The 23,934-nt window shown below is 38.0% G+C and overlaps 2 protein-coding genes across 2 annotated transcripts in view; one reads left to right on the forward strand and one right to left on the reverse strand.

Moving 5' to 3' along the window:
• Window positions 1–431: 431 nt before the first annotated feature.
• GNG5 (G protein subunit gamma 5) lies at window positions 432–9,199 on the reverse strand. The gene is made up of 3 exons (XM_032870259.1): window positions 8,990–9,199; window positions 5,226–5,370; window positions 432–653 (listed from the first exon to the last, which is right to left on the reverse strand). Exons 1-2 carry the CDS (start codon window positions 9,068–9,070, stop codon window positions 5,245–5,247), a joined length of 207 nt encoding a protein of 68 aa, XP_032726150.1. The 5' UTR covers window positions 9,071–9,199; the 3' UTR covers window positions 432–653; window positions 5,226–5,244.
• A 167-nt stretch (window positions 9,200–9,366) lies between these two features.
• Window positions 9,367–23,934, forward strand: part of SPATA1 (spermatogenesis associated 1) — a 48,725-nt gene continuing 34,157 nt past the window's right edge. Inside the window, 2 exon segments of the mRNA XM_032870255.1 lie at window positions 9,367–9,408; window positions 19,407–19,578. Coding sequence (XP_032726146.1) covers window positions 19,477–19,578 — 102 coding nt within the window. The 5' untranslated portion in view covers window positions 9,367–9,408; window positions 19,407–19,476.

The raw sequence follows: 23,934 nt of genomic DNA on the forward strand, positions 1-23,934 counted from the left end.
TTGTACTATAGTATTCCACTCAAGAAATGTTTGAAACTCTGATGTTTTTCTTAACATCTTCTAATGGCATTCCTATGTCCAGTTTTTACTGTCCTAATTAGGAGAGCAATCTATTAAGAAGTAATTAACTTTTAGGTGTAATGGTAATATACCCTAGAGTTTAGGAATTAAAACAAAGTTCATCCTGTAAATAACTCATGAGTAGGAACTAGTATCAACAGCTTCCTCCTGACCTTGAAAGGATAAAAAAAAGTTTGCAACTTCCCTACAGTCTTTCAAATAAATGTATGGCATAAAATTATGTGAGATGAGTTGGGAGGAAAATGCACTAAAACTTAACCCCTTCTTAATAACAATGGGAAATTGTCATTTATCTTAGGTATTCAAAATAAATACATAGCCTATTTAATACCAGCAATTAACCAAAAAACTTTTATACTAAGTATTTTATTGTATGCTGCTGCCAGTGTATATAAAACAATTACCCTTATGAAATAGAAATTTATGAGAATTCAGAGAGGTAGATGTTAAGGACTGACAAAAGTAAAAGTTTATATAGTATGGCACGTGTTACAGGGATAAGCTTTTGTACAGGCTTCAAATTTAGTTCTCCTTTGAATAGTCACTGGTTCATGAAAAGTGGTCTAGAAAACCTGAAATGGAAAAGAAAAGAGTGCATTAGGGTAAAGTACTAAAGCACAATAGTTTCTTCTGAAAAGTAATACATTTTCTATTACTTTAAGGACATTTGTTTACATGTCAGCTTATAAAGTGCTTTCAATTAAACTAAGCCTGTCTTATTTTTTAAAAAAGATTTACTAGAGAGTAAGCACTGGCATGTGTGTGGCCGTGGGAGAGAATATCCAAGCGACTGACTTCGGGCTTGATCGCAGGACCTATGAGATCAGAATGACTGAGCCACCCAGGTGCCCCAAACTAAGCCTGGTTTTTTTTGTTTGTTTTGTTGAAGGCAGACCCATCTCAAGGTTTCCAGGGGGAAAATGATAAAACAGGAGATCTCCGTGGCATATAAAATGTAACTTCCTCTTAACTTTCATAACCACTCTGAAGTACAAATCACTTCTGGTTTACAAATAACGGACTTTTAAAGATTAACTTGCCCAGATCACTCCCAAAGATACTCCATGTCCTAATTTTTAAAAAGTTAATATAAAACTCTCAAATTCAGAAAACTCTGAACATCCCTAGAAAATGAGCAGTTGGCACTGATGAGAGGAGTCTGGCTGTATCTACTAAGGAAAGATGCAGTCTCACTTCAGTTTACCTAGATAAACCTATACATAAAAGAGAAACACGTACACGGATATTGACTATAGTGGTGTTTTAATAGCAAAGAACTAGAAATAGCCTAAATGTAACTCAATAAGGGAATAGATAAATAAACCAGGGTTGATACATATTGTTGAATACTCTATAGCAGGTAAAACAATTTACATGGATCAACACAAATCTCAAAAATTATATAGTAGTTATTCCTTAAAAAAGAATAACATCTATATGGAAGGGGAGAAAGTTTATCTTTTATAAAATTTCTTTTTGATACATGGTTCTACTTACTTAAAAATTTCTGATATTTTACAACAAAAATGTTTAAGAAGCTTAAACAGAATCAGTGGTGAAAAAATGTTTAGCTTCAATTAACATCTGAATTAGTGCAAATTTTAAAAACTAGATAGGCAGAAAGTAAGGAACAGCCTGAGAACTGTTTAGCAAGAGCTCAACAAAAGAGCATTCTCAAGGTTCAGGTGGAAAGCCTGTTCCTAGTTATGAAGTGTTACTAAATTTTAAATGTCATTCTTTATTGAATAATTTTACTTTTTTTTTCTTTTTTTAAAGATTTTATTTACTTGAGAGAGAGCAAGCAAGAGAGAGCATAAGCCAGGAGAGGAGAGCAGAGGGAAAAGGATAGGCCAACTATGCCCAAGGGGGGCTCCTTCCCACAAAGCCGAGTTCATGACCTGGGCTGAGATCAAGAGTCAGAAGCTTCCAATTGAGCCACCCAGGCATCCCTAAATAATTTTACTTTTAGAAATTTATCATCTGAAAGAGGTAAACTACACATAGGAGGACCAAGATATTTGCCTCAATGTAGCTTCAAGCTTGGAAACCTCAACATTTAATGATGTTTAAGTTATAATACAACTGAAAATCTCATTTACAAAGAATTTTTTTTTTAATTTAAGATTATTTATTTGACAGAGAGAAATCACAAGTAGGCAGAGAGGCAGGCAGAGAGAGAGGAGGAAGCAGGCGCCCCACCAAGCAGAGATACCAATGCGGGACTCCATCCCAGGACCCTGAGATCATGACCTGAGCCGAAGGCATAAGCTTAACCCACTGAGCCACCCAGGCACTCCTACAAAGAATTTTTAATGCAAATAATGAAATAAGAAAATTCAAGTGGTTTTTAAAAGCAGAATAAAAACTGTACATGATCCTCAGTGTTTGTAAACCAGCCCATAAATATTTCTTCCTCTTAAAAGAAAATCTAATCTATTATAATATATTCTATTATCTATTATAATATTAACAGTGATTGTGTGATCATGGTAATTTCTATATTTCTTGTACTCTACCTATTGCTAAATTAGCTACACTATCTTAATTTAAATTATAAAAGCTATATATTTTTAAAAGATGTGAAAATAAAGACTGAATGTAGATTCTGTGCATCCAGGCCATTTCACTAAGGGCCACCCAGGACCAGCAGCATCGATATAACCTAGGAGTCTGTAAGAAATACTTCACCCCTAGAATTCAGACCTATTGAGAATCTGCATCTGAACAAGGGGATTTGCAGATATTGAGGTTTAAGCAGAAATACTTTTACATCCAAATGTCCTTTTCCTGGACCAAGGTGTTTCAAATCGTATCTACAAACTTATTTTATTATACTGCCAGGATTAGTAGCAATTATTTTACTTTGAAACTTGGGTTCCTATCCTAGCTATATTTATAACTTTGAGCAAGTCATTTAAACACCCATCTGTAGACTTTTGTAAAATGAAACTATTAAGACCCAGATAAGAAGCCAGGCTTAACAGTATTTTATATCAAATGAAGAAAAACCACTTTGTAAAGTAAATACAAAGGGAAAAGAGGTTAAAAAAGAATATTTAATAAGCCATAAAAATATGAAATTTCCAAAATCTGCCATGAAGAATTAATATTGTTAGAGGCAACGAACTCTTAGTTATTCAAAATGACTGTGTTAAGCTGTTAATAAGAATTACTTCCTCATAGAAAACCTGTTACTCAAAGGTGGTTTCTGGTGTTTCAAAATCTTAACCAATTTAACCATTTTATTCACTGGAAACATGCTGCCTTCCTGGATACTACCAAATCTCCCTTAATGAAGGAGGGCGCAACTCTGTAACATGATATTTTAAGAAGCAGCTTCCTGAACTTTGAGGAGTTAGAATGTTTGTAAAGGGTGTGTGCTACACAGTCTTTTTTTTTTTTTTTTTTTTTTTAAAGCACTACTGCATGAGACAGGAATCCATCAGAATCCTAGAGGAGAACATAGGCAGTAATCTCTTCGATATCAGCCACAGCAACTTCTTTCAAGATATGTCTCCAAAGGCAAAGGAAACAAAAGCCAAAATAAACTTTTGGGACTTCATCAAAATCAAAAGCTTCTGCACAGCAAAGGAAACAGTCAAGAAAACAGGCAACCCACGGAATGGGAGAAGATATTTGCAAATGACAGTACAGACAAAAGATTGATATCCAGGATCTATAAAGAACTCCCCAATTCAACACACACAAAACAGATAATCATATAAAAAAATGGGCAGAAGATATGAACAGACACTTCTCCAACAAAGACATACAAATGGCTATCAGACACATGAAAAATGTTCATCATCACTAGCCATCAGGGAGATTCAAATTAAAACCACATTGAGATATCCCCTTACACCAGTTAGAATGGCCAAGATTAGCAAGACAGGAAACAACATGTGTTGGAGGGGATGTGGAGAAAGGGGAACCCTCTTACACTGTTGGTGGGAATGCAAGTTGGTGCAGCCTCTTTGGAGAACAGTGTGGAGATTCCTCAAGAAATTAAAAATAGAGCTTCCGTATGACCCTACGGGGTATTTACCCCAAAGATACAGATGTAGTGAAAAGAAGGGCCATCTGTACCCCAATGTTTACAGCAGCAATGGCCACGGTCGCCAAACTGTGGAAAGAACCAAGATGCCCTTCAATGGACGAATGGATAAGGAAGATGTGGTCCATATACACTATGGAGTATTATGCCTCCATCAGAAAGGATGAATACCCAACTTTTGTAACAACATGGACAGGACTGGAAGAGATTATGCTGAGTGAAATAAGCAGATGGAGTCAAGTATCATATGGTTTCACTTATTTGTTGAGCATAACAAATAGCATGGAGGACATGGGGAGTTAGGAGAAGGCAGCTGGGGGAAATTGGAAGGGGAGGTAAATAATGAGACTGGACTCTGAAAAACAATCTGAAGGGTTTGAAGAGGTTGGGGGGTGGGAGGTTGGGGGAACCAGGTGGTGGGTATTAGAGAGGGAACGGACTACATGGAGCACTGGGTGTGGTACAAAAACAATGAATACTGTTATGGTGAAAATAAATGAAAAAAAAAAAAGGCAAAAAAAAAGCACTACTAATTTAAGGTTGCTTCTCATAGGTCAGTACTAGTGAGTAAACCTCTGACTAAAGTATTTAGTCATGTATTTATTAAAGGCAGCACCCTTGCATTACATTTTAAATTCTCCACAGCATGTTTTTTGGTCACATCTCTCTTGGTTAGCATTATACATTTTTGCACACACTGACATTTGATCTGGGAAGTAAAGATTGATACATAGACACATGCCTTAAACTGGCAAATTCTTTAGTTTCTTAATCTTATTAAATCATATCCACCGCCTGCCACCATGAACTCATACACTTCATTTCTCTCCTTCTATCTTTACTTAACAAGAATAAAGAGTAAAACCTGTTACTCCCCACTACAAATGTTGACACCATGTCAGTTTATTCAACCCTCTCTTGATTTTCTCTTGCATTCCCAACTCCTAATTCTTTGCTATGCTGCACTATAGCTGGGTTCTATCAGAGGAATGACATCAGAATTAATCCAAATCAGTTGGTAGTATTTAAAAATCCCCATAAACACTGCAGATTTTTTTAAAAAAATGTCTAAATATTTAGGGAAACTTACCATCCAAAGATTCATTTTACTACAAAAAGGAACAGACTTTCTGGGGTCTGAATGGATTCGTACTTGAAGATACACCAGTTAGCAGGGGGTCGTGTTGGGCATTCTGCAGACAGAATTGTTTCAGATCTGCAGCTGCTTGGGAAACCTGTAAAAGACAAAAGGAGAGAGGGTAGTGGGAAGAGGTGAGAAGGTTTTAATGGAGGTTTTTTCAAATCTCTGAAATACCTGCAATAAACACTTTTCTTTTTTATTTTAAAAAAGATTTGATCCACCCAGGCACCCCTGTAAACATTTTCCTAGGTCAAAAGAAGATATATACTAATGGACGGTCAACGGTCATATATATACTGAGCTCATACTCAAAACACTACATGTACAGAGAATTAGTTTATAGTAGGTTTTCTTTTGCTTGCTTATTAAAAGCATCAAATGATCTAAGTATATCTGCAAAATAAAACCTATCTTTCTAGTTTATTAATAAACTTCAGAGGTATTCCACCTTCAGGCTACTCAACATGTTGCTTTTTATTAAAAACCGTATGTTCAATAAAAAATGTGTTAAAATTCTAGCCAATGGTTACTTTGTCTTGAAAGCAGTATTATTGGAAAAATGCTACCATGAACATTATGTTCTAAATCTGAACCATTCCATTCGTTGTTTTGGTATTATGTACCATCTGCTGTTTAAGGTTACAAAACTGTGACAGCTTTCTGCTTAGTGTCATGCGACTGAAAGGCTGATAGCAAACTTCAAATTATTTTAATAACTTCACTGAGCAGCGCCTGCCTTTAAAAAGCAGTGTATTTGCTTAAATGTGATTTTAACTCTTTTCATACACATATGCAATGCCACTCAAATGGGACTTAAGTATCACTTAAACGTCTACTATTTGTATATATCCTGATAAGGTGATGCAGGATACCAAAACAAAGAACTGAATGGTTCAGACGTAGAACAAGAATAACTAAAAGATGCCCCAAATGAATATAATATCCTCAGTCTTGAGGTTTCAGGAAGATGGGAAAAATAATCATTTTAGTTTCAACTGTTCCCAAGGAGGGTGAGAGCAGGTGTCCAGTCCAGCTGGGCATTTGCCTTTGAAAGGGAGGTAAGAGCATCACAAATCCTCTCTATAAGAAAAAATCCTGCAGATTATTGCTGTAGCCCAGACATCTACCTAGTAAAAAGATACACGATCCTGAGATGAATCTCAAATCTGAAACCTAGTTGTATGTTTGGCTTATACAATAGTCCAGAGTAATAATGAGTTCCATAAGTTTATTTAGCAACTGTGTAAAGTAGTATGTAAATACCTGGTACCAAGTGCTAAAAAAATGGCCACCCTGTTTACCCACCGAAAGAAGGTGTATAGCTAAAGTGGGGGGGGTATGCATGGTATCTTCTGCACAATCTTAAAACTTGGTTTCATTCACATTAACTAGCAGTAAGGATAAATTATCTATTAACTTTCTGCCTAAAGGGGAGGCAGGCTCCAACTTAACTAATTCCCTTTCACAAACTTCTCAAGTGCTAGTATGAACCAAATATAATCTAGGCACTGAGAATACCAAGAACAGCCAGGTCCTTGCTACGGAGGTGACAGTTCAGGGGAAAATACAGACAAGGAACTCTTTGGTAAAGAGTGGTTAGATCGTGCCTTAAGGGAAGGTGTCTCTGGGGAGGTGACATTTAAACTGAGATCTCACTGACAAGACAAACAGCTAGGTAAATACCAGTGAGAAACCAATCAGAATTCCAAGCAATGAGGAGAACTAAGACAAAGGCTCTAAAAGTCAAACAAGCTGCCAGCCCCTAAAGCATTATAATATTCACCATCCAGGATGTTGAAACCCTATAATCCTGGCAGAATTATTAGTGCCCTCTTTCACTCTCAGAAGTGTCCTGGGTTGGCTATACCATTAATGTATGGTCACACTACATATGGTAGGATTTGTCAAGCATTTGTGAAAATTTCTATCAAGTGTACTCAAACAAAGGTTTAACAATAAACTGTGCTAGTTAAAGTAAAAGATCACCCAAAGAAAGCATCTAGCACAGAGTCATGGATAAAATAGGTATAGAAAATAAAATCAAACTAACTACACTTTACAACAGATTTAAAGAAAAGCTCACTGAAAGTTCCACAGCAGGATTCCCTCCCTTCTTTGCTACAGCCCCTAGCAGATGAAATAGATGGCTGTAAGGCTCCTGAGCGGAAGCCTCCTGAAGAACTGAAGTATAGGGAGCAGGCATCACTCTGTGGAGAGTTACTGGAGTAGCTGGGTTTTTCATAGCGAAACCCTCATAGTACTCTGAGGGCTTCCATTTCACTTTGAGACAAGGACTAAGTACCTCTACTGAACACTTAACTGCTTTCAACCAGTCCCCCTTTTTCTGTCCCCACCCCGCAATTTTTCTTTCCTGAGCCGCTCCAACTATGATAAAGGCACACCTGAATGATAATGTAAAGGTTAAACATCTGATTTCGATTTCAGAGTTAAATCCAGCCAAGACTGACCATAAACCACAGGGATGAGTGAAGTAATCTGGATATGAGAGAAATGGATTCCAAACAGCAATGGAGTCTACAGCAATTAAGCCCAGGATGGGAGGGGAATCCCACACCAAAACTGATGGGAATTTCCCTTCCGTCCTGAGGTGACCACAACTGAGTAAGCTAGGTCCCTGACATTTCTATTTAAGGAAATAGGTAAATGGGAGGCAGCTTACTCCACAGAACATTTCAGGGAGAAGTAAACACTAGCCTCCAGTACATAATCAAGTCATCTTGGAAATTGGCTGTTTCTTTCAACGGAGTGCATGATTTATATTCTTCTGTTTCTTAATTACAAGAAGTGTTTCACTTGTAAACTGACCTCCTCCAGAAAGAAGCCAATCTACTTGGATTTTAAAAATCAGGAGAAACTTGGAATAGCATCTCAATGTCAGGTTATCCTACCAACACACACAAAAGGTTTTTTTCCCTAAAGTAAATGCCTAAGGTCAGTGTTAACCAGACGGCAAAACAAACAAGACCTGTCCACCCTCATCAGTAAGATATGCAAACTAGCAGATACTCCCAAGGTCAGATCACAGCAAACTGTGCCAAATAAGTATGAAATGCACGCTTTGTACGAGGCTGTACAGGGCACTAGTGGTAACCTTAGGCACTGGGGACGTTTTGAGAACAAACGTGCTTCTTTAACCTGAAGTTTGCGTTTGCAAAAATTCGTTTTCAAGTATGTGTTCGATGGGTAAGAAAAGCGGGAGGTAAGAATCTAGTATTAAAAGTAGAGGATTTGGGAGCGTTCTAACTTGAAAACAGCTTCTGTTCTAAATTGAAAGTCAGATAAAACTGTCCAGTGAAAAGAAAGGGTGGAGTCTGGTAAGCTAACGACTGGAAGGGTGCGGACGGCGCTCGGAGGAGCAGCTGTTGCCCAAGCCAGCCACCGAGTCACTGCAGAGGGAGGGAGAGAGAAGGGCGACCGGAATGCGGAAAGCCGCCTTTCAGCCCCGGGACCAGCCGCCTTGGAAAGCCCTGGCCGCGGAAGGGCGCACTAACCAACCCCCGAAGCCAGGGCGCCGACTCGCGCCGCCACTTCTCTAAAGTTGGCCGCTCCCGGATCCTCGCCGTGGAGCGCGCGCCCTCCCCAAGCGAAGCTGGAGCAGGACTCCAGCGCCGCGGATCCCAGCCACCTCGACCACCCGATCCCTCCCTCCGCCTCCGCCCTCCCCTCCCCCTCGGCCGCCCGCCCCCGCTCACCTTCACGCGGTTGAGCCCGGCTTCCAGCCGGAGCTGTTGAACCACTTTCTTCATAGCGGCAACACTGGAGGAACCAGACATGGCGCTCTCAGGAGCGGGGCAGATTTTCGTGCGTGCGTGGATCTGTCGCTTTGTGGGTCCTCGGGGCCAGACGGTGGGGCAGCGCGGCGGGGGGCGGGGCTCGGAACTTTGTCTCTTAAGTTTCCGGTTCTTTGCCCAGCGGCTCCACCCGCGGCGCGCATGCGCGCTCCTCCTCCGCGCTTGGTTCCAGCGCCTCACCCCCGGGGGGAGCCGAGCCTGAGCGAGGGTGGAAGGGAGCGAGAAGGGGCGGAGCGGACTGTGGGCAGAGTAGCTAAGGGACCCGAGCGGTAGCGGACGCCCGTCTTCTCCTTCCTCTCTGAGAGGCCGACTTAGGAGAGGTAAAAAGAAAAGTTTGTTATTAGCCGCCAAGACCCGAGGAGGGACCCTGAAGAGGACTGGTGAGGGAAGTCAGGTGCGTGAGGGAGTTTATAAAAGTGTGGTGGCGGGGTGACAAGGAGGTTCTAGCTTTCCTGACGGCGTTGGTGGCAGAGGTTGAGGGAAGAGAAGGTCCCAGTCAGGGTGTGTGGGAGCCAAAAGTACCGGGTGCGAGTCACTGACACCCTGTCTCCTTGGAGACGTGTCTCTAAGTGACTCGAGTTTGTTCAACGGGCGGCCGGTCTTACAGGCTCCTCTCTGCGGTCAGACCACTGAGGCGGAGAGGGGGCACGGAGGTTTCTGTAACTGACCTGTGGGAGCCGGGAGCAGGGGTGCTGGTTTGCTAGGGAAGAGCGCTTTTCGAGATTTAGCTTCTTTCGCCTCTTACCTCTTGGTTTTCTCGAAGAGGTGAACAAGCTAAGGTACTTGGTGAAGATTACAACCATCTCCTCTTGTTATCCGTTTCATTTGGGGGATTAACGCTTATTATACCTGGACAAAACATTTTTTGTGTTTCGGGAAGGTTTGTTCTACGTTTCAGTTGTATCTCATTACCTGTTGCCTGAAATTGAACTTCAGAGGAGTTTCAGTGGGATCTAATCAAGCAAAATAGGCTTAGCCAAAGTGTGTTTCACCCATGGAAACAGATTTATTATGGCACAGCACTTAGGACAAGTGTTTCCTATTCAGCGACTCAAGTACAGCAACAAATATCCTGATGTTTTCAATAAATGTGAATAATTTCATCACTAAGACATTACAGATTTTTTGTATGGTGAGAAAATCCACATATAATTTACCCCAATTGAAAAATAAAACCTAACTTCTTTACTAAACAGTTTAAATCAATTTACAAAAATGTACAATGTGCTTTAGTATATGAATTCATACGATAGATGTAATGACTAGGTTTATAAACCAAGGTGTAAATTCTGGCACTACCACTTACCTTGGTAATCCCAGGCGAGCCACTTTAATTTCGCTGAGCCTCTGTTTCCTCATTTTTTTTTTCCTGAAGATTTTATGTATTTATTTGACAGAAAAAGCACAAGCAGGGGGAGTAGTAGGGAGAGGGAGAATCAGGCTCCCCAATGAGCAAGGAGCTGGATGTGGGGCGCTATCCCCAGATCCCTAGGGATCTGCCATCTGAGCTAAACGCAGATGCTTAAATGACTAAGCCATCCAGGTACCTGTGCCTCATTTCATAATGAAATAATAAAGCTTTCCAGAATGTTTTAAAATTGACAATTCTATTCATTATGCTGTGCTCACAAGTATAGCCACCATCTCTCACCATACAGTACCATTGACTGTATTCCATGCTGTACCTTTCAGCTCAGAGAATTATTCATTCCATAACTGGAAACTTGCCTCCCACTCCTCTTCACCCATTGTGCCTGTCCTCCCAACCTGCCTCCCTCTGGCCACCATAAGTTTGTTCTCTAAAATTATGGGTCTATTTCTGGTTTTGTTTATTCCTTTGTTTTTTTAGATTTCACATATAAGTGAAATAATATTGTATTTGCCATTCTTGGATTTATTTCACCTAGCATAATATCCTCTAAGTCCATCCATGTTGAAAAGGGCAAGATCTCATTTTTCATGGCTGAGTAATATTCCATTACTCTACATATTCTTTATATGTAATATTCTATATATTCTACGTATTACTACATAGTAATATTCTACATATTCTTTTATAGTCATCTCTTAGTGGACACTTGGTTCCTTCCATACCTTGGCTATTGTAAATAATGCTGCAGTAAACAGCTCAGTTGGTTAAAAGTCTACCTTTGGCGCAAGTCATGCTCTCAGGGCCCTGGGATGGAGCCCCACATCAGGCTCCCTGCTCAGGGAGAGCCTGCTTCTCCTCCTCCCTCTGCCCCTCCCCCTTCACATGGGTGTGCTTGCTCGCTCTCTCTCTCTCAAATAAGTAAATAAAATCTTTAAAAAAACACAAGGGTCCATATCTTTTCAAATTAGTTTTTTGTGTTTGTTTTCTTTGGGTAATATGAAGTAGCAGAATTACTAGATGGTAGGTATTTCTATTTTTTTATATTCTAATTTTTGAAGAAACTTCATGCTGTTTTTGACAATGGCTGCACCAGTTTTTATTCCCACCAGTAGTGCATGAGAATTCCTTTTCTCTGTATCCTTGCCAACACTTGTTATTTCATGTCTTTCTGAAACTAGCCATTCTGAGAGTTATGAAGTGATATCTCCTTGCTGTTTTGATTTCCCTAATGATTAGTGATGTTGAGCATCTTTTCATATGTCTGTTGGCCATTTGTGCATCTTTGGAAAAATTCCTGTTCAGGTTCTCTGCCCAATTTTTTTTTTAAAGATTTTATTTATTTGAGAAAGAATGAGCAGAGGGAGAGAGAATTTTTTTTAAGGTTTTATTTATTCATGTGAGAGACAGAGAGGGAGAAGCAGGCTCCCCTTTGAGCCAGCCAGGAGCCCCATGTGGGGCTCCATCCCAGGACCTAGAGATCATGACCTGAGCTGAAGGAGATGTCCAACCATCTGAGTCATCCAGGCACCCCAGGGTGAGAGAATCTTAAGCAGACCTAATGTCCAGTGGGGCTCAATCAGAGGACCCTGAAATCATGACTTGAGCTGAAATCAAGTGTCGGACGCTTAACTGACTGAGCCACCCAGGCACCACTCTTGCTCATTTTTTATATCAGATTGTTTTTTATTACTGAAGTGTAATTAGCATAAAATATTATATTCGTTTCAGGTGTATAAACATGATTCAGCAGTTGCATATATTACTCAGTGCTAACCACAGTAAGTATACTCACCATGTATCAGCAATGTTCTCACAATATTATTTTTTTTTAATTTACTTATTTAACAGAGAGAGATCACAAGTAGGCAGAGAGGCAAGGAGAGAGAGAGGGGGAAACAGGCTCCCTGCTGAGCAGAGAGCCTGATGTGGGGCTCAATCCCAGGACCCTGGGAACATGACCTGAGCCGAAGGCAGAGGCTTTAACCCACTAAGCCACCCGGGTGCCCTCTCACAATATTATTGACTGTATTTTTCATGCTGTACTTTTTATTTCCATGATTTATTACTGGAAGTTTGTACTTTTTAATTCCCTTTATTTCACTCCCCTCCCTGTGGTCCTCTGGCAATCATCAGTTTGTTCTTTGTATTTAAGCATCTGTTTTTTTATTCATTTGTTTTTTAGATTCCACCTCTAAGTGAAGTCATTTGGTATTTGTCTTTCTGTGTCTGACTTATTTCACTTAGCTTAATACCCTCTGGCTCCATCCATATTGTTGCAAAGGGCAAGATCTCATTCTTTATCACTGAGTAATATTCCATTGTATGTATATATACCACATCTTCAGTCATCTATCAGTGGACTCACGTTGCTTCCATATTTTGGTTATTATAAATAATGCTGCAATAAATATAGTGGTGCATACATCCTTTTGAATCAGTGTTTTCGTTTTCTTTGCGTAAATACCTATTAGTGGAATTACTGGATCATGTGGTGTTTCTATTTCTAATTTTTGAGGAACCTTCTTAGTGTTTTCCACAGTCGCTGCACCCACTTGCCTTATCATCAGCAGTGCATGGGGGATTCTTTTTCTTCACATCCTCACCAACGCTTGTTTCTTGTCTCTTTGATTCCAATCATTCTGACACGTGTAAAGTGGTATCTCATTGTGGTTTCAATTTGCATTTCCTTGGTGATTAGTGATGTTGAGCGTTTTTTTCATGTGTCTGCTGCCTTTATATGCCTCCTTTGGAAAAACCTGTCTATTCAGCTCCCTGCCCATTGTTTAGTTGGATTACTTGTGATTTTGGTGTAGATTGTGTGAATTCTTTATGTATTTCGCATATTAACCTCTTATCAGATATATCATTTGCAAAAATCTCACATTCAGTAGATAGCCTTTTTATTTTGTTGATTTCCTTCACTGTGCAAAAGCTTTTTATTTTGATGTAGGCCTAATAGTTTCTTTTTTCTTTTTCTTTTTTTTTTTTTAAGATTTTATTTACTTATTTGACAGAGATCACAAGTAGGCAGAGAGGCAAGCAGAGAGAAAGGAGGAAGCAGGTTCCCCGCTGAGCAAGGAGACTGATGCAGGGCTGGATCCCAGGACCCTGAGATCATGACCTGAGCCGAAGGCAGAGGCTTTAACCCACTGAGCCACCCAGGCGCCCTTATTTTTTCTTTTATTTCCCTTACTTGAGGAGACATAGCTAGAAGAACGTTGCTAAGGATGATGTCAGAGAGATTACTGCCTGTGTTTTCTTCAGGTCTCATATTTTGATATTTTAAGTTTATTTTTCTGTATGGGTTGAGACATTGGTCTGGTTTCTTTTTCTTTCTTTCTTTTTTGGTAACTGTCCCATTTTCCCAGCACCATTTGTTGAAGAGACTGTCTTTTCTCCCATTGTATATGCTTGCCTCCTTTGTTGTAGATTAATTGACCATATAAGCATGGTTTTATTTCTGGACTCTGTGTTCTGTTTCATTGATCTTTGTGTCTCTCTTTGTGCCAATACCATACTATTTTGATTACTACAGCTTTGCAGTATATCTGGAAATCTGGGGTTCTGATCCCTCCAGCTTTGTTCTTTTCTCTCAGGATTGCTTTGGCTATTTCAGATCTCTTATGGTTCCATACAAATTTCAGTATTATTTGTTCTAGTTTTGTGAAAAATGCTGTTGGTGTTTTGATAGGGAATGCACTGAATTTGTAGATTGTTTTGGGTAGGTAGTATGGACATTTTAATAATATTATATCTTCCATAAGCATGCAATGTCTTTCCCTTTGTGTTGTTATCAATGTCTTTCATCAGTGTTTTAGTTACAGAGTATGGGTCTTTCATCTCCTGGTTAAGTTTATTTCTAGGTATTTTATTCTTTTTGGTGCAATTGTAAATGGAACTGTTCTCTTAATCTCTTCTTCTGCTACTTCATTATTAGTGTATATAAACACAATGGATTTTTGTTTATTAATATTGTATCCTGCACCTTTACTAAATTCATTTATCAGTTCTAGCAGTTTTTTAATGGAGTCTTTAAGGTTTTTTTATTTTAATGTATGTTACCATGTCAGCTATATATAGTGACAGTTTAAGTTCTTCCTTACCAGTTTGGATGCATTTTATTTCTTTTTCTTGTCTGATTACTGCAGCCTGGACTTCCAGTGCTGTGTTGAATAAAAGCAATGAAAGTGGGCATTCTTGTCTTGTAATTGAGCATAGAGGAAAAGCTCTAAGTTTTTCACCATTGAGTATGATGTTAGCTGTGGCTTTTTCATATGTGGCTTTATTATGTTGAGGTTATCTCTCTAAACATATAATATTGGGAGTTTTTATCATGGATGGATGTAATACTTTCTCAAATGCTTTTTCTGCATCTATCAAAATGATCATATGGTTTTTATACTTTCTCAGTGTGACTTCTTATGTTGATTGCTTTGTGCATATTGGAGCACCCTTGTATCCCTAGAATAAATCCTGCTTGATCAAGGTAAATAATTTTTTTATTGTTGAAATTTGTTTGCTAACATCTTGTAAAAGATTTTTGCATCTATTTGTATCAGAGAGAGAGGACTGTGGTTTTTTCTTTTTTTGTGTTGTCTTTGTCTGATTTTGGTATCAGGTTAATGCTGGCCTGGTCGAATGCTTTTGGAAGTTTTCCTTCATCTTATCTTTTTTGGAAAAGTTTGAGAAGAGGGGGTATTAACTATTCTTTAAATGTTTGGAAAATTCACCTGTGAATCCACCTGGTGTCCTAACTTGTTTGTTAGGAACTTTTTGATTACCGATTGAATTTTGTTACTAGTAATCAGTCCAGAATTTTTCTTTTTTATCCAATCTTGGCATACTGTATGTTTCTATGAATTTATTTCTTCTAGGTTGTCCAATTTGATGGCATATAATTTCTCATAGTAGTCTTTTATAATCCTTTGTATTTCTCTGATAAAGAAATATATCTCATTTCTGATATTATTAAGTCCTCTCCCCTTTTTTCTTGATGAATCTGGCTAACAGTTCATTAATTTTGTTTATCTTTTCAAGGATCCACTCTTAGTTTCATTGATTTTTTTTTAGCCTCTATTTCACTTATTTCCACTCTGATTTGACTTCCTTTCTTCCTTCCTTTAGATATAAGATTAGATTGTTTGAGATTTTTCTTATTTCTTGTGTAAGACCTATATCTCTATAGACTTTCTTCTTAGAACTGCATTTGTTGCATCCCAAAGATTTTGATCCATTGTGTTTCCATTTTCATTTGTCTCCTGGTTTTTTGATTTCTTATCTGATTTCTTTATTGGTTACTGGTTGTTTAGTAACATGCTTTCAAATCTCCACATGATTTTATTTTTCCCAGTATTTTTATTTTTTATGTATTTTATAATTTATAGTTTCATACTGTTGTGATCGGAAAAGATGTTTGATATCATGTCAGTCTTCTTAAATTTATTGAAGCTTATTTTGTGACCTAACGTGATCAATCCTAGAGAATGTTCCATGTGCACTTGAAAAGAATGTATATTCTGCTGTTTTTGAATGGAGTGTTCTGTATATCTGTTAAGTTCATCTGGTATAATGTCATTCAAAGCCAGTTTCCTTCTTGATTTTCTGTTTGGATGGTCTATCCATTGATGTAAGTGTGATGTTAAAGTCCCCTACTATTAATTGTATTACTGTCAATTTCTCCCTTCATGTCTGTTCCTATTTCTCTTACGTATTTAAGTGTTCCTATATTAGGTACACAAATATTTACAATTCTTACATCCTTTCCTTGGATTGATCACTTTATCATTACATAATGTTCTTTGTCTCTTGTTATAGTCTTTGTTTAAAGTGTATTTTGTCTTATGTAAGTATTGCTACCCCAGCTTTTTTTTTTTTTTTTAACTTCCATTTACATGAATATCTTTTTCTACTCCTATACTTTTAGTCTGTTTATGTCCTTAGGTCTGAAGTATGAAACTAACTTGATTTAAAAGATGTTATGGTGTGCATGGGTGGCTCAGTCAGTTAAGTGTCTAGTTGTTGCTTTCAGCTCAGGTCATGATTCCAGTGTTGTGAGATTGAGCCTGATGTGCACATCAGGATGTGTGCTGAGTGGTGGAGCCTACTTAAGATTCTCTGTCTCCTTTTCTCCCCGCCCTTCCCCATTTGTGCACACTCTTGCTCTCAAAAAAGATTTAAAATAATAAAAATAAAAGATGTTTTGTCCCAGCATATAATTTTTAAATTTTGATACCATTAGAACAATTAGTGATCTTTGGTATGATTTCATAAAGCTTTAATCAGTACCAAATCACAGAAATTTTAAATTTTGTTTGATTTACTCACTAAATTAATATAAATCAAGGTGAATCAATGCTTTGAAATCTTGGAAAGACTTCTGTTCTGGTATTGGTATCTTTTTATATCCTTAAGGCTTACCCAACTTTGATTATTCTTTTTTATAGTAATTCAGCTACCTTATTTTTTAATTCTTATTATATATTTATATAATTTAAATTTTTAAAAAATATTTAAATTGTTAAAATGTCTATACTGCCTAGAGCAATCTATACTAAATTGTTAAAATGTCTATACTGCCTAGAGCAGTCTATACTTTTAATGCCATTCCGATCAAAATTCCACGAGTATTTTTCAAAGAGCTGGAGCAAATAATCCTAAAATTTGTATGGAATCAGAAGAGACCCCGAATCGCTAAGGAAATGTTGAAAGACAAAAATAAAACTAGCGGCATCATGTTACCTGATTGCAAGCTTTACTACAAAGCTGTGATCACCAAGACAGCATGGTACTGGCATAAAAACAGACACATAGACCAGTGGAACAGAGTAGAGAGCCCAGATATGGACCCTCAACTCTATGGTCAAATAATCTTCGACAAAACAGGAAAAAATATACAGTGGAAAAAAGACAGTCTCTTCAATAAATGGTGCTGGGAAAACTGGACAGCTATATGTAGAAGAATGAAACTCAACCATTCTCTTACACTGTACACAAAGATAAACTCGAAATGGGTAAAAGACCTCAACGTGAGACAGGAATCCATCAGAATCCTAGAGGAGAACATAGGCAGTAACCTCTTCGATATCAGCCACAGCAACTTCTTTCAAGATATGTCTCCAAAGGCAAAGGAAACAAAAGTGAAAATGAACTTTGGGACTTCATCAAGATCAAAAGCTTCTGCACAGCAAAGGAAACAGTCAACAAAACAAAGAGGCAGCCCACGGAATGGGAGAAGATATTTGCAAATGACAGTACAGACAAAAGGTTGATATCCAGGATCTATACAGAACTCCTCAAACTCAACACACACAAAACAGACAATCATATAAAAAAATGGGCAGAAGATATGAACAGACACTTCTCCAATGAAGACATACAAATGGCTATCAGACACATGAAAAAATGTTCATCATCATTAACCATCAGGGAGATTCAAATTAAAGCCACATTGAGATACCACCTTATACCAGTTAGAATGGCCAAAATTAGCAAGACAGGATACAACATGTGTTGGAGAGGATGTGGAGAAAGGGGAACCCTCTTCCACTGTTGGTGGGAATGCAAGTTGGTGCAGCCACTTTGGAGAACAGTGTGGAGATTCCTCAAGAAATTAAAAATAGAGTTTCCGTATGACCCTGCAATTGCACTACTGGGTATTTACCCCAAAGATACAGATGTAGTGAAAAGAAGGGCCATCTGTACCCCAATGTTTACAGCAGCAATGGCCACGGTCGCCAAACTGTGGAAAGAACCAAGATGCCCTTCAACGGACGAATGGATAAGGAAGATGTGGTCCATATACACTATGGAGTATTATGCCTCCATCAGAAAGGATGAATACCCAACTTTTGTAGCAACATGGACAGGACCGGAAGAGATTATGCTAAGTGAAATAAGTCAAGCAGAGAGAGTCAATTATCATATGGTTTCACTTATTTGTTGAGCATAACAAATAACATGGAGGACAAGGGGAGTTAGGAGAAGGGAGTTGAGGGAAATTGGAAGGGGAGGTGAACCATGAGAGACTATGGACTCTGAAAAATAACCTGAGGGTTTTGAAGGGGCAGGGGGTGGGAGGTTGGGGGAACCAGGTGGTGGGTATTAGGGAGGGCACGGATTGCATGGAGCACTGGGTGTGGTGCAAAAACAATGAATACTGTTACACTGAAAAGAAATAAAAAATTTAAAAAAATATTTTATTTATTTGACAGACAGAGATCACAAGTAGGCAGAGAGGCAGGCAGAGAGAGAGAGGAGGAAGCAGGCTCCCCACTGAGCAGAGAGCCCGATGTGGGGCTCGATCCCAGGACCCTGGGATCAGGGCCTGAGCCGAAGGCAGAGGCTTTAACCCACTAAATCACCCAGGCACCCCTATAATTTAAATTTTACTGGGTAGTCTTGTAAATTGCTCTAAATCCTCTGAGAAAAATACAGGAAACAACAGAGAAACATAGCTTAAAGTAATTCAAGACTGGCATTTTCATCTGGAATAATCACATTTACTATTGAGGCATCTAAGCCTAGGAAGAAATAGATGGGGTAAAATGGTTTCACATCATTCTGTAGTCATTTGTACAAATTTAGTCTTATCACTTCCAGAAACATAGTTCTACTTCATGTAAAATACTGTATATATTTAACTTAAACTTAAAAATTAATTTCTTAGAATAGTATTCTAAATATATTCTAAATAGTATTCTAATTTGTTTCTATTCTAAAATGAATTGTGTAGAATGGTAATATATGCTCTGATCATAAGTCTATCATAATTCAGCTCTCTATTTAGTTATATAGGATATATGTTCATTTTATTGCATTACCAGTCCTACTTACTAATAATATGTCTTTTTAAATAACTATAATAAGAGTATACATTCCTAAGTTTTCACTTTTGGTCTATTTTAAAGCCTTTTGTGTTTTTCTTTTCACTTTTCACATGAATCAGAGACCAGAAATGAGTGGAATGCTATCTTAAAGAAGTCAAAAATCTGTTAAAATCTTTATAAATACTACTTAAATGAAGAAAGATAAAAAAACCCACAGAATTCCAACTGATAATTACCCCATTCAGACACTGGTGAATATGTCCCTCAGTCCAAGCCGACCTTCCTCCTCAGAGGTAAGAAATCTTTTAAATGAAAATATAAGAAAGACTTGCTTAACATTGCTTTTGAAGAGTTCCGAGAAAGAAAAAATATGGATTATATGAAGTCTTAGATATTAACTCCACTATGTATCTCAGTGTCTGAGTATAGTTATTTTATTACAGTTCATTTATCTCTAGCTTATTGTACTGGAACCCCCAGTGCATTGATCCTATCACTTTTTTAAAAAATTCTTCACCTTGTGATGCCCTCCATAGCTTAAATACCATAGACCATAGAGCAGTCTTGATTATTCTCTTGCTCATACTTTTGACCTTTGCATCTCTCTCATTTTATCATACTACTTGCCAAAACAAAAACCCTGGTTTATTGAACTCTTCACCTATGTTGTACTTATGTCTACAATGGAACATGGCTGGAAAAAAAGTATACCAACATGACGACTATTCTCACTTTAAATTCAAGACCTGAATCTAAACTAGAACATTTTACTGGTAGGCAATCAGACTGTCTTCCACTCAACTCAATTTTCTACTGTTCTAGATAACTATTTCATACCTTTTCATACCCTGAATACCTTCTCCATTTTATTTTTAAACCATCTGTAATCACTTTCATTCCACTGCTACACCAAAATTGCTCTTGTTAAATTCACTTCTACATTACTAAATATGTTGTTTAATTCTTATCTTGTATATTCCAATCTATCTGTGCAAAACAGTTGACACTACTGATCACTCTTCTTTGACATAATTCCTTCACTTGACTTTTAGCATACACATATCTTGGTTTTCCTTCTACTTCCCTTGTTGTTCATTTTCAGTCTTCTTTGCTAGGTTTTCTTCTTCTTCTTGATCTCTAATATTGGAGAATTTCAGGGACCAGCTCTTTGTTCTCTTCTGTATCTGTACTCATTCTTTCATGATCTCATTCAGTATGATAGCTTTAAATACCAGCTTGATGCTAAGGATCTTCAAATTAATATCCCCAATCTAGGCTTTCCCAAACTGCAGATGTGTATTTTCAGCTGCCTACTTGACATCTCCACTCAGATGGTCAGTAGACATCTTAAAATTTAGCATGTCTCAAACTGAATTATGCATCTTTCCCCCCTCCCCTAAACATGTTCTATTTGACTTTCTCCCTCTCAGGTGATGGTAAATCCATCCTTTGAGTATCTAAGGCCAAATGCCTTGGAGCTGTAATTCTTTTTCAAACTTCACTTCCAAAGTACTACTTTAGCTTCAAATTATATAAAAAAACTGACCACTTCCCATCATCTCTACTGCTAGTACATTGGAGTGACCCACTATCATCTCACACTTTAATTATTCAGATAGCTTCATAACAGGTTCCATTTTCTTGTCTCTTACAACCTAATCTGTTATCCCTTTAATCGTTATTACATATAGCAAAATTTGCAATTAGGACATTATATATGTCCTAATGTGAAGCAGTATGAAAGGCAGGGTACCATTTATAAAGTATTCTTGCTCCCAGGTGATTAATTTGCATCAGTTGAAGGCTATACAGTTAACTGTTTACAAGACATAGAGGACTTCATTTCAAAAATGCTTGTGAAATAAGGTTGGCTGGGAAGATGGCAGAATAGGAGGACCCTAAACTTGCCTCATTCCATGGATACAATTAGATAATATTCATGTCAGTGTAAATAACCCAGAAAATGACATTAAAAAGACTGGCAGAACAAACTCTGCAACTAAAGGTAGGGAAGAAACCACACCAAAGGAGTTATGAAGGCCAAAGACATAATCTGAGAGCAAAATGGACCATGGCCATCTTAAATGGGCAGAGAACCAATGGCATGCAGAGGGACGGAAAATAGATTTTCACACCATGGAGGCCACAAATAGGGAAGACAAAGCCCTGTAATATTTGCCTTTGTAAATGAGAGGAGCTGAATTTCTTGAGTTCTAACAACCAGTGCAGCTTAAAGCCTGGAATCTTAAAAATCAGTAGGCTCTACTCTGAGAGAGGAGGGAGGGCAGTAGGAAGTGGACTCCCTGCCCATAAAGAGCTCACAAAACAGCGCATGCAGACACAAGGTAGAACCAACAATTTGAAAAATGCTGGGAGGAGAGTGATCTGCTTATCTCAGAGCATAGCCCAGAGACCTAGGGATCACCAGTGACCCCTCTAGGAACAAAGGATCTGGCAGGAGCCATTTACCTCCCCCATCCCCCAGAATAAACAGTGGCCACTTGTAGGAACAGTGTGGTGCCAACACTTGTTACCTGATTGCACCAAGCCCTTACCCTCATGCTTTGGAATATCAGCCCTTCCCAGTCCCACTTGGTTCAGTCCTAGTGCTGCAGGTTCCTCCCCCAGAAGACTGGTGCAAACCCTGCCAATACCAAATCTGCTGATCCATGCATTTTGCAGGACTTCACTTCTGACAGTAGCAGGAGCAGGTCTTGTTTCATAAGCAGATGACCATACGCCTTGTTAAAATGCACCCCATTCCTGGTGGGGACAAAATGATACAGTAGGCAAGGAGAGCCTTTGCAGATGACTGACACAACAGCTAAGCACATGCAACACACATAGGACACACTCCCTGAAGCTCCAGGCACTGGGGAATGGGACACTGCACTACAGGGCACTATAGGATCTCTTCTTCATAAGGCTATTATTGTTAAAAGCAAGAGAAAAGTAGCTGACTTTCCTAACACAGAGAAACAGACACACTAAATGAGACAGAGAACTCTCTCCCAAATGAAAGAACAGGACCAAACCATTAGAAGAGACCACAATGTAACCTATAAGTAATATGCCTGATAGAGAATTTAAAGTAATGATCATAAACATATTCCTGGACTGAGAAAGGAGTTGAGGACTTCAGTGAGTCCCTTAACAAAGAGATTTAAAAAAAAAAAAAAACTAATCAGAGATGAAGTAAATATTAAAATACATTTAATGGAATAAATAGCAGGCTAGATGAAGCAGAGAAACAAATTAATGACCTGGAAGACAAGTAATGGAAAGTAACCAAGCTGAAAAAAGTAGAGGAAGGAAAAATATCCAGATTGCGAATAGTCTTAGGGAATTCAGTGACTCCCTCAAGCATAATAACATTTGCATTATAGGGATCTCAGAATGAAAGAAGAAATAAAAAATTACATGGAAACAAATGAAAATGAAAACACAATGGTCGGAAGTCTTTGGCTGCAGCAAAAGTAGTCCTAAGAGGGAAATTTATAGTTTATAGCAATACAGGCCTACATAAAGAAGCAAGAAAAATCTCAAACAACCTAACCTTACACCTAAAGGAGCTAGAAAAAGAAAAACAAAACCCAGCAAAAGGAAGGGAGTGATAAAGTTTAGAATAGAAATAAAGGATAACATTAAAAAAAAAAAATAGACCAATGAAACCAGATCAACCAAATTGATAAACCTCTAGAAAGATTCATTTTAAAAAAAGGACCCAAATAAACGAAATCACTAATGCAAAAGGAAAGATAACACCACAGAAATACAATTGTAATAGAATATTATGAAAACATATATGCCTACAAATTGGACAACTGAAAAGATATGGATAAATTCCTAGAAACATATGACCTACCAAAACTAAAGCAAGAAGAAATGTGAAATTTGATCAGACCAATTACAAGCAATGAAATTGCATCAGTAATCCAAAAACTCTCAAAAAACAAAAGTCCAGGACTAGATGGCTTCACAAGCAAATTCCACCAAACATTTAAAGAGTTAATACCTATTCTTTTCAAACTACTCCAAAAAATACAAGAGGAAGGAAAACTTCTAATCCAATTTATGAAGCCAGTATCAACCTCATACCAAAGCAGATAAAGACACTGTAAAAAAAAAAAAAAAAAAAAAAAAGAGGAACTACAGGCCAATATCTCTCATGAATATAGATGCAAAATTCCTTAAAGTATTAGCAAACCAAATCCAACAATACATTAAAAAAAAATCATACACCACAATCAAGTAGGATTTATTCCTGGGATGTAAGGATAATTTAATATTCACAAAACCATAAATGTGATATGTAATATCAATAAGATAAAGGCTAAAAAACCTATGATCATTTCAACAGATGCAGAAAAAGCTTTCAACAAAGTACAACATCCATTCATGATAAAAACTCTGCAAAGTAAACCTAGAGGAAACGTACCTCAACATTATAAAGGCCTTGTATGAAACTCCCAGCCAACATCAAACTCAATGGTGACAGCTTCTCCCCCAGGGTCAGAAATACAATAAGGATGTCCATTCTTACCACTTTTATTCAATATAGTACTGGAAGTCCTAGCCATAGCAATTAGACAACATAAAGAAATAAAAGACACCCAAATTGGCAGAAGGAAGGAAGAAGTAAAATTTTC

Source organism: Lontra canadensis, unplaced genomic scaffold, assembly GCF_010015895.1.
Source record: "Lontra canadensis isolate GAN:19392208 unplaced genomic scaffold, GSC_riverotter_1.0 scaffold40, whole genome shotgun sequence".
NCBI classification, from domain to species: Eukaryota; Metazoa; Chordata; class Mammalia; order Carnivora; family Mustelidae; genus Lontra; species Lontra canadensis.

Excerpts from the sequence above, each read along its gene's own strand:
- GNG5 (XM_032870259.1), bottom strand. The coding sequence starts at position 9,070 with ATGTCTGGTTCCTCCAGTGTTGCCGCTATGAAGAAAGTGGTTCAACAG. Across the intron at positions 5,371-8,989 it reads CCGGGCTCAACCGCGTGAAG|GTTTCCCAAGCAGCTGCAGA; the intron begins GTGAGCGGGGGC and ends TGTCTTTTACAG.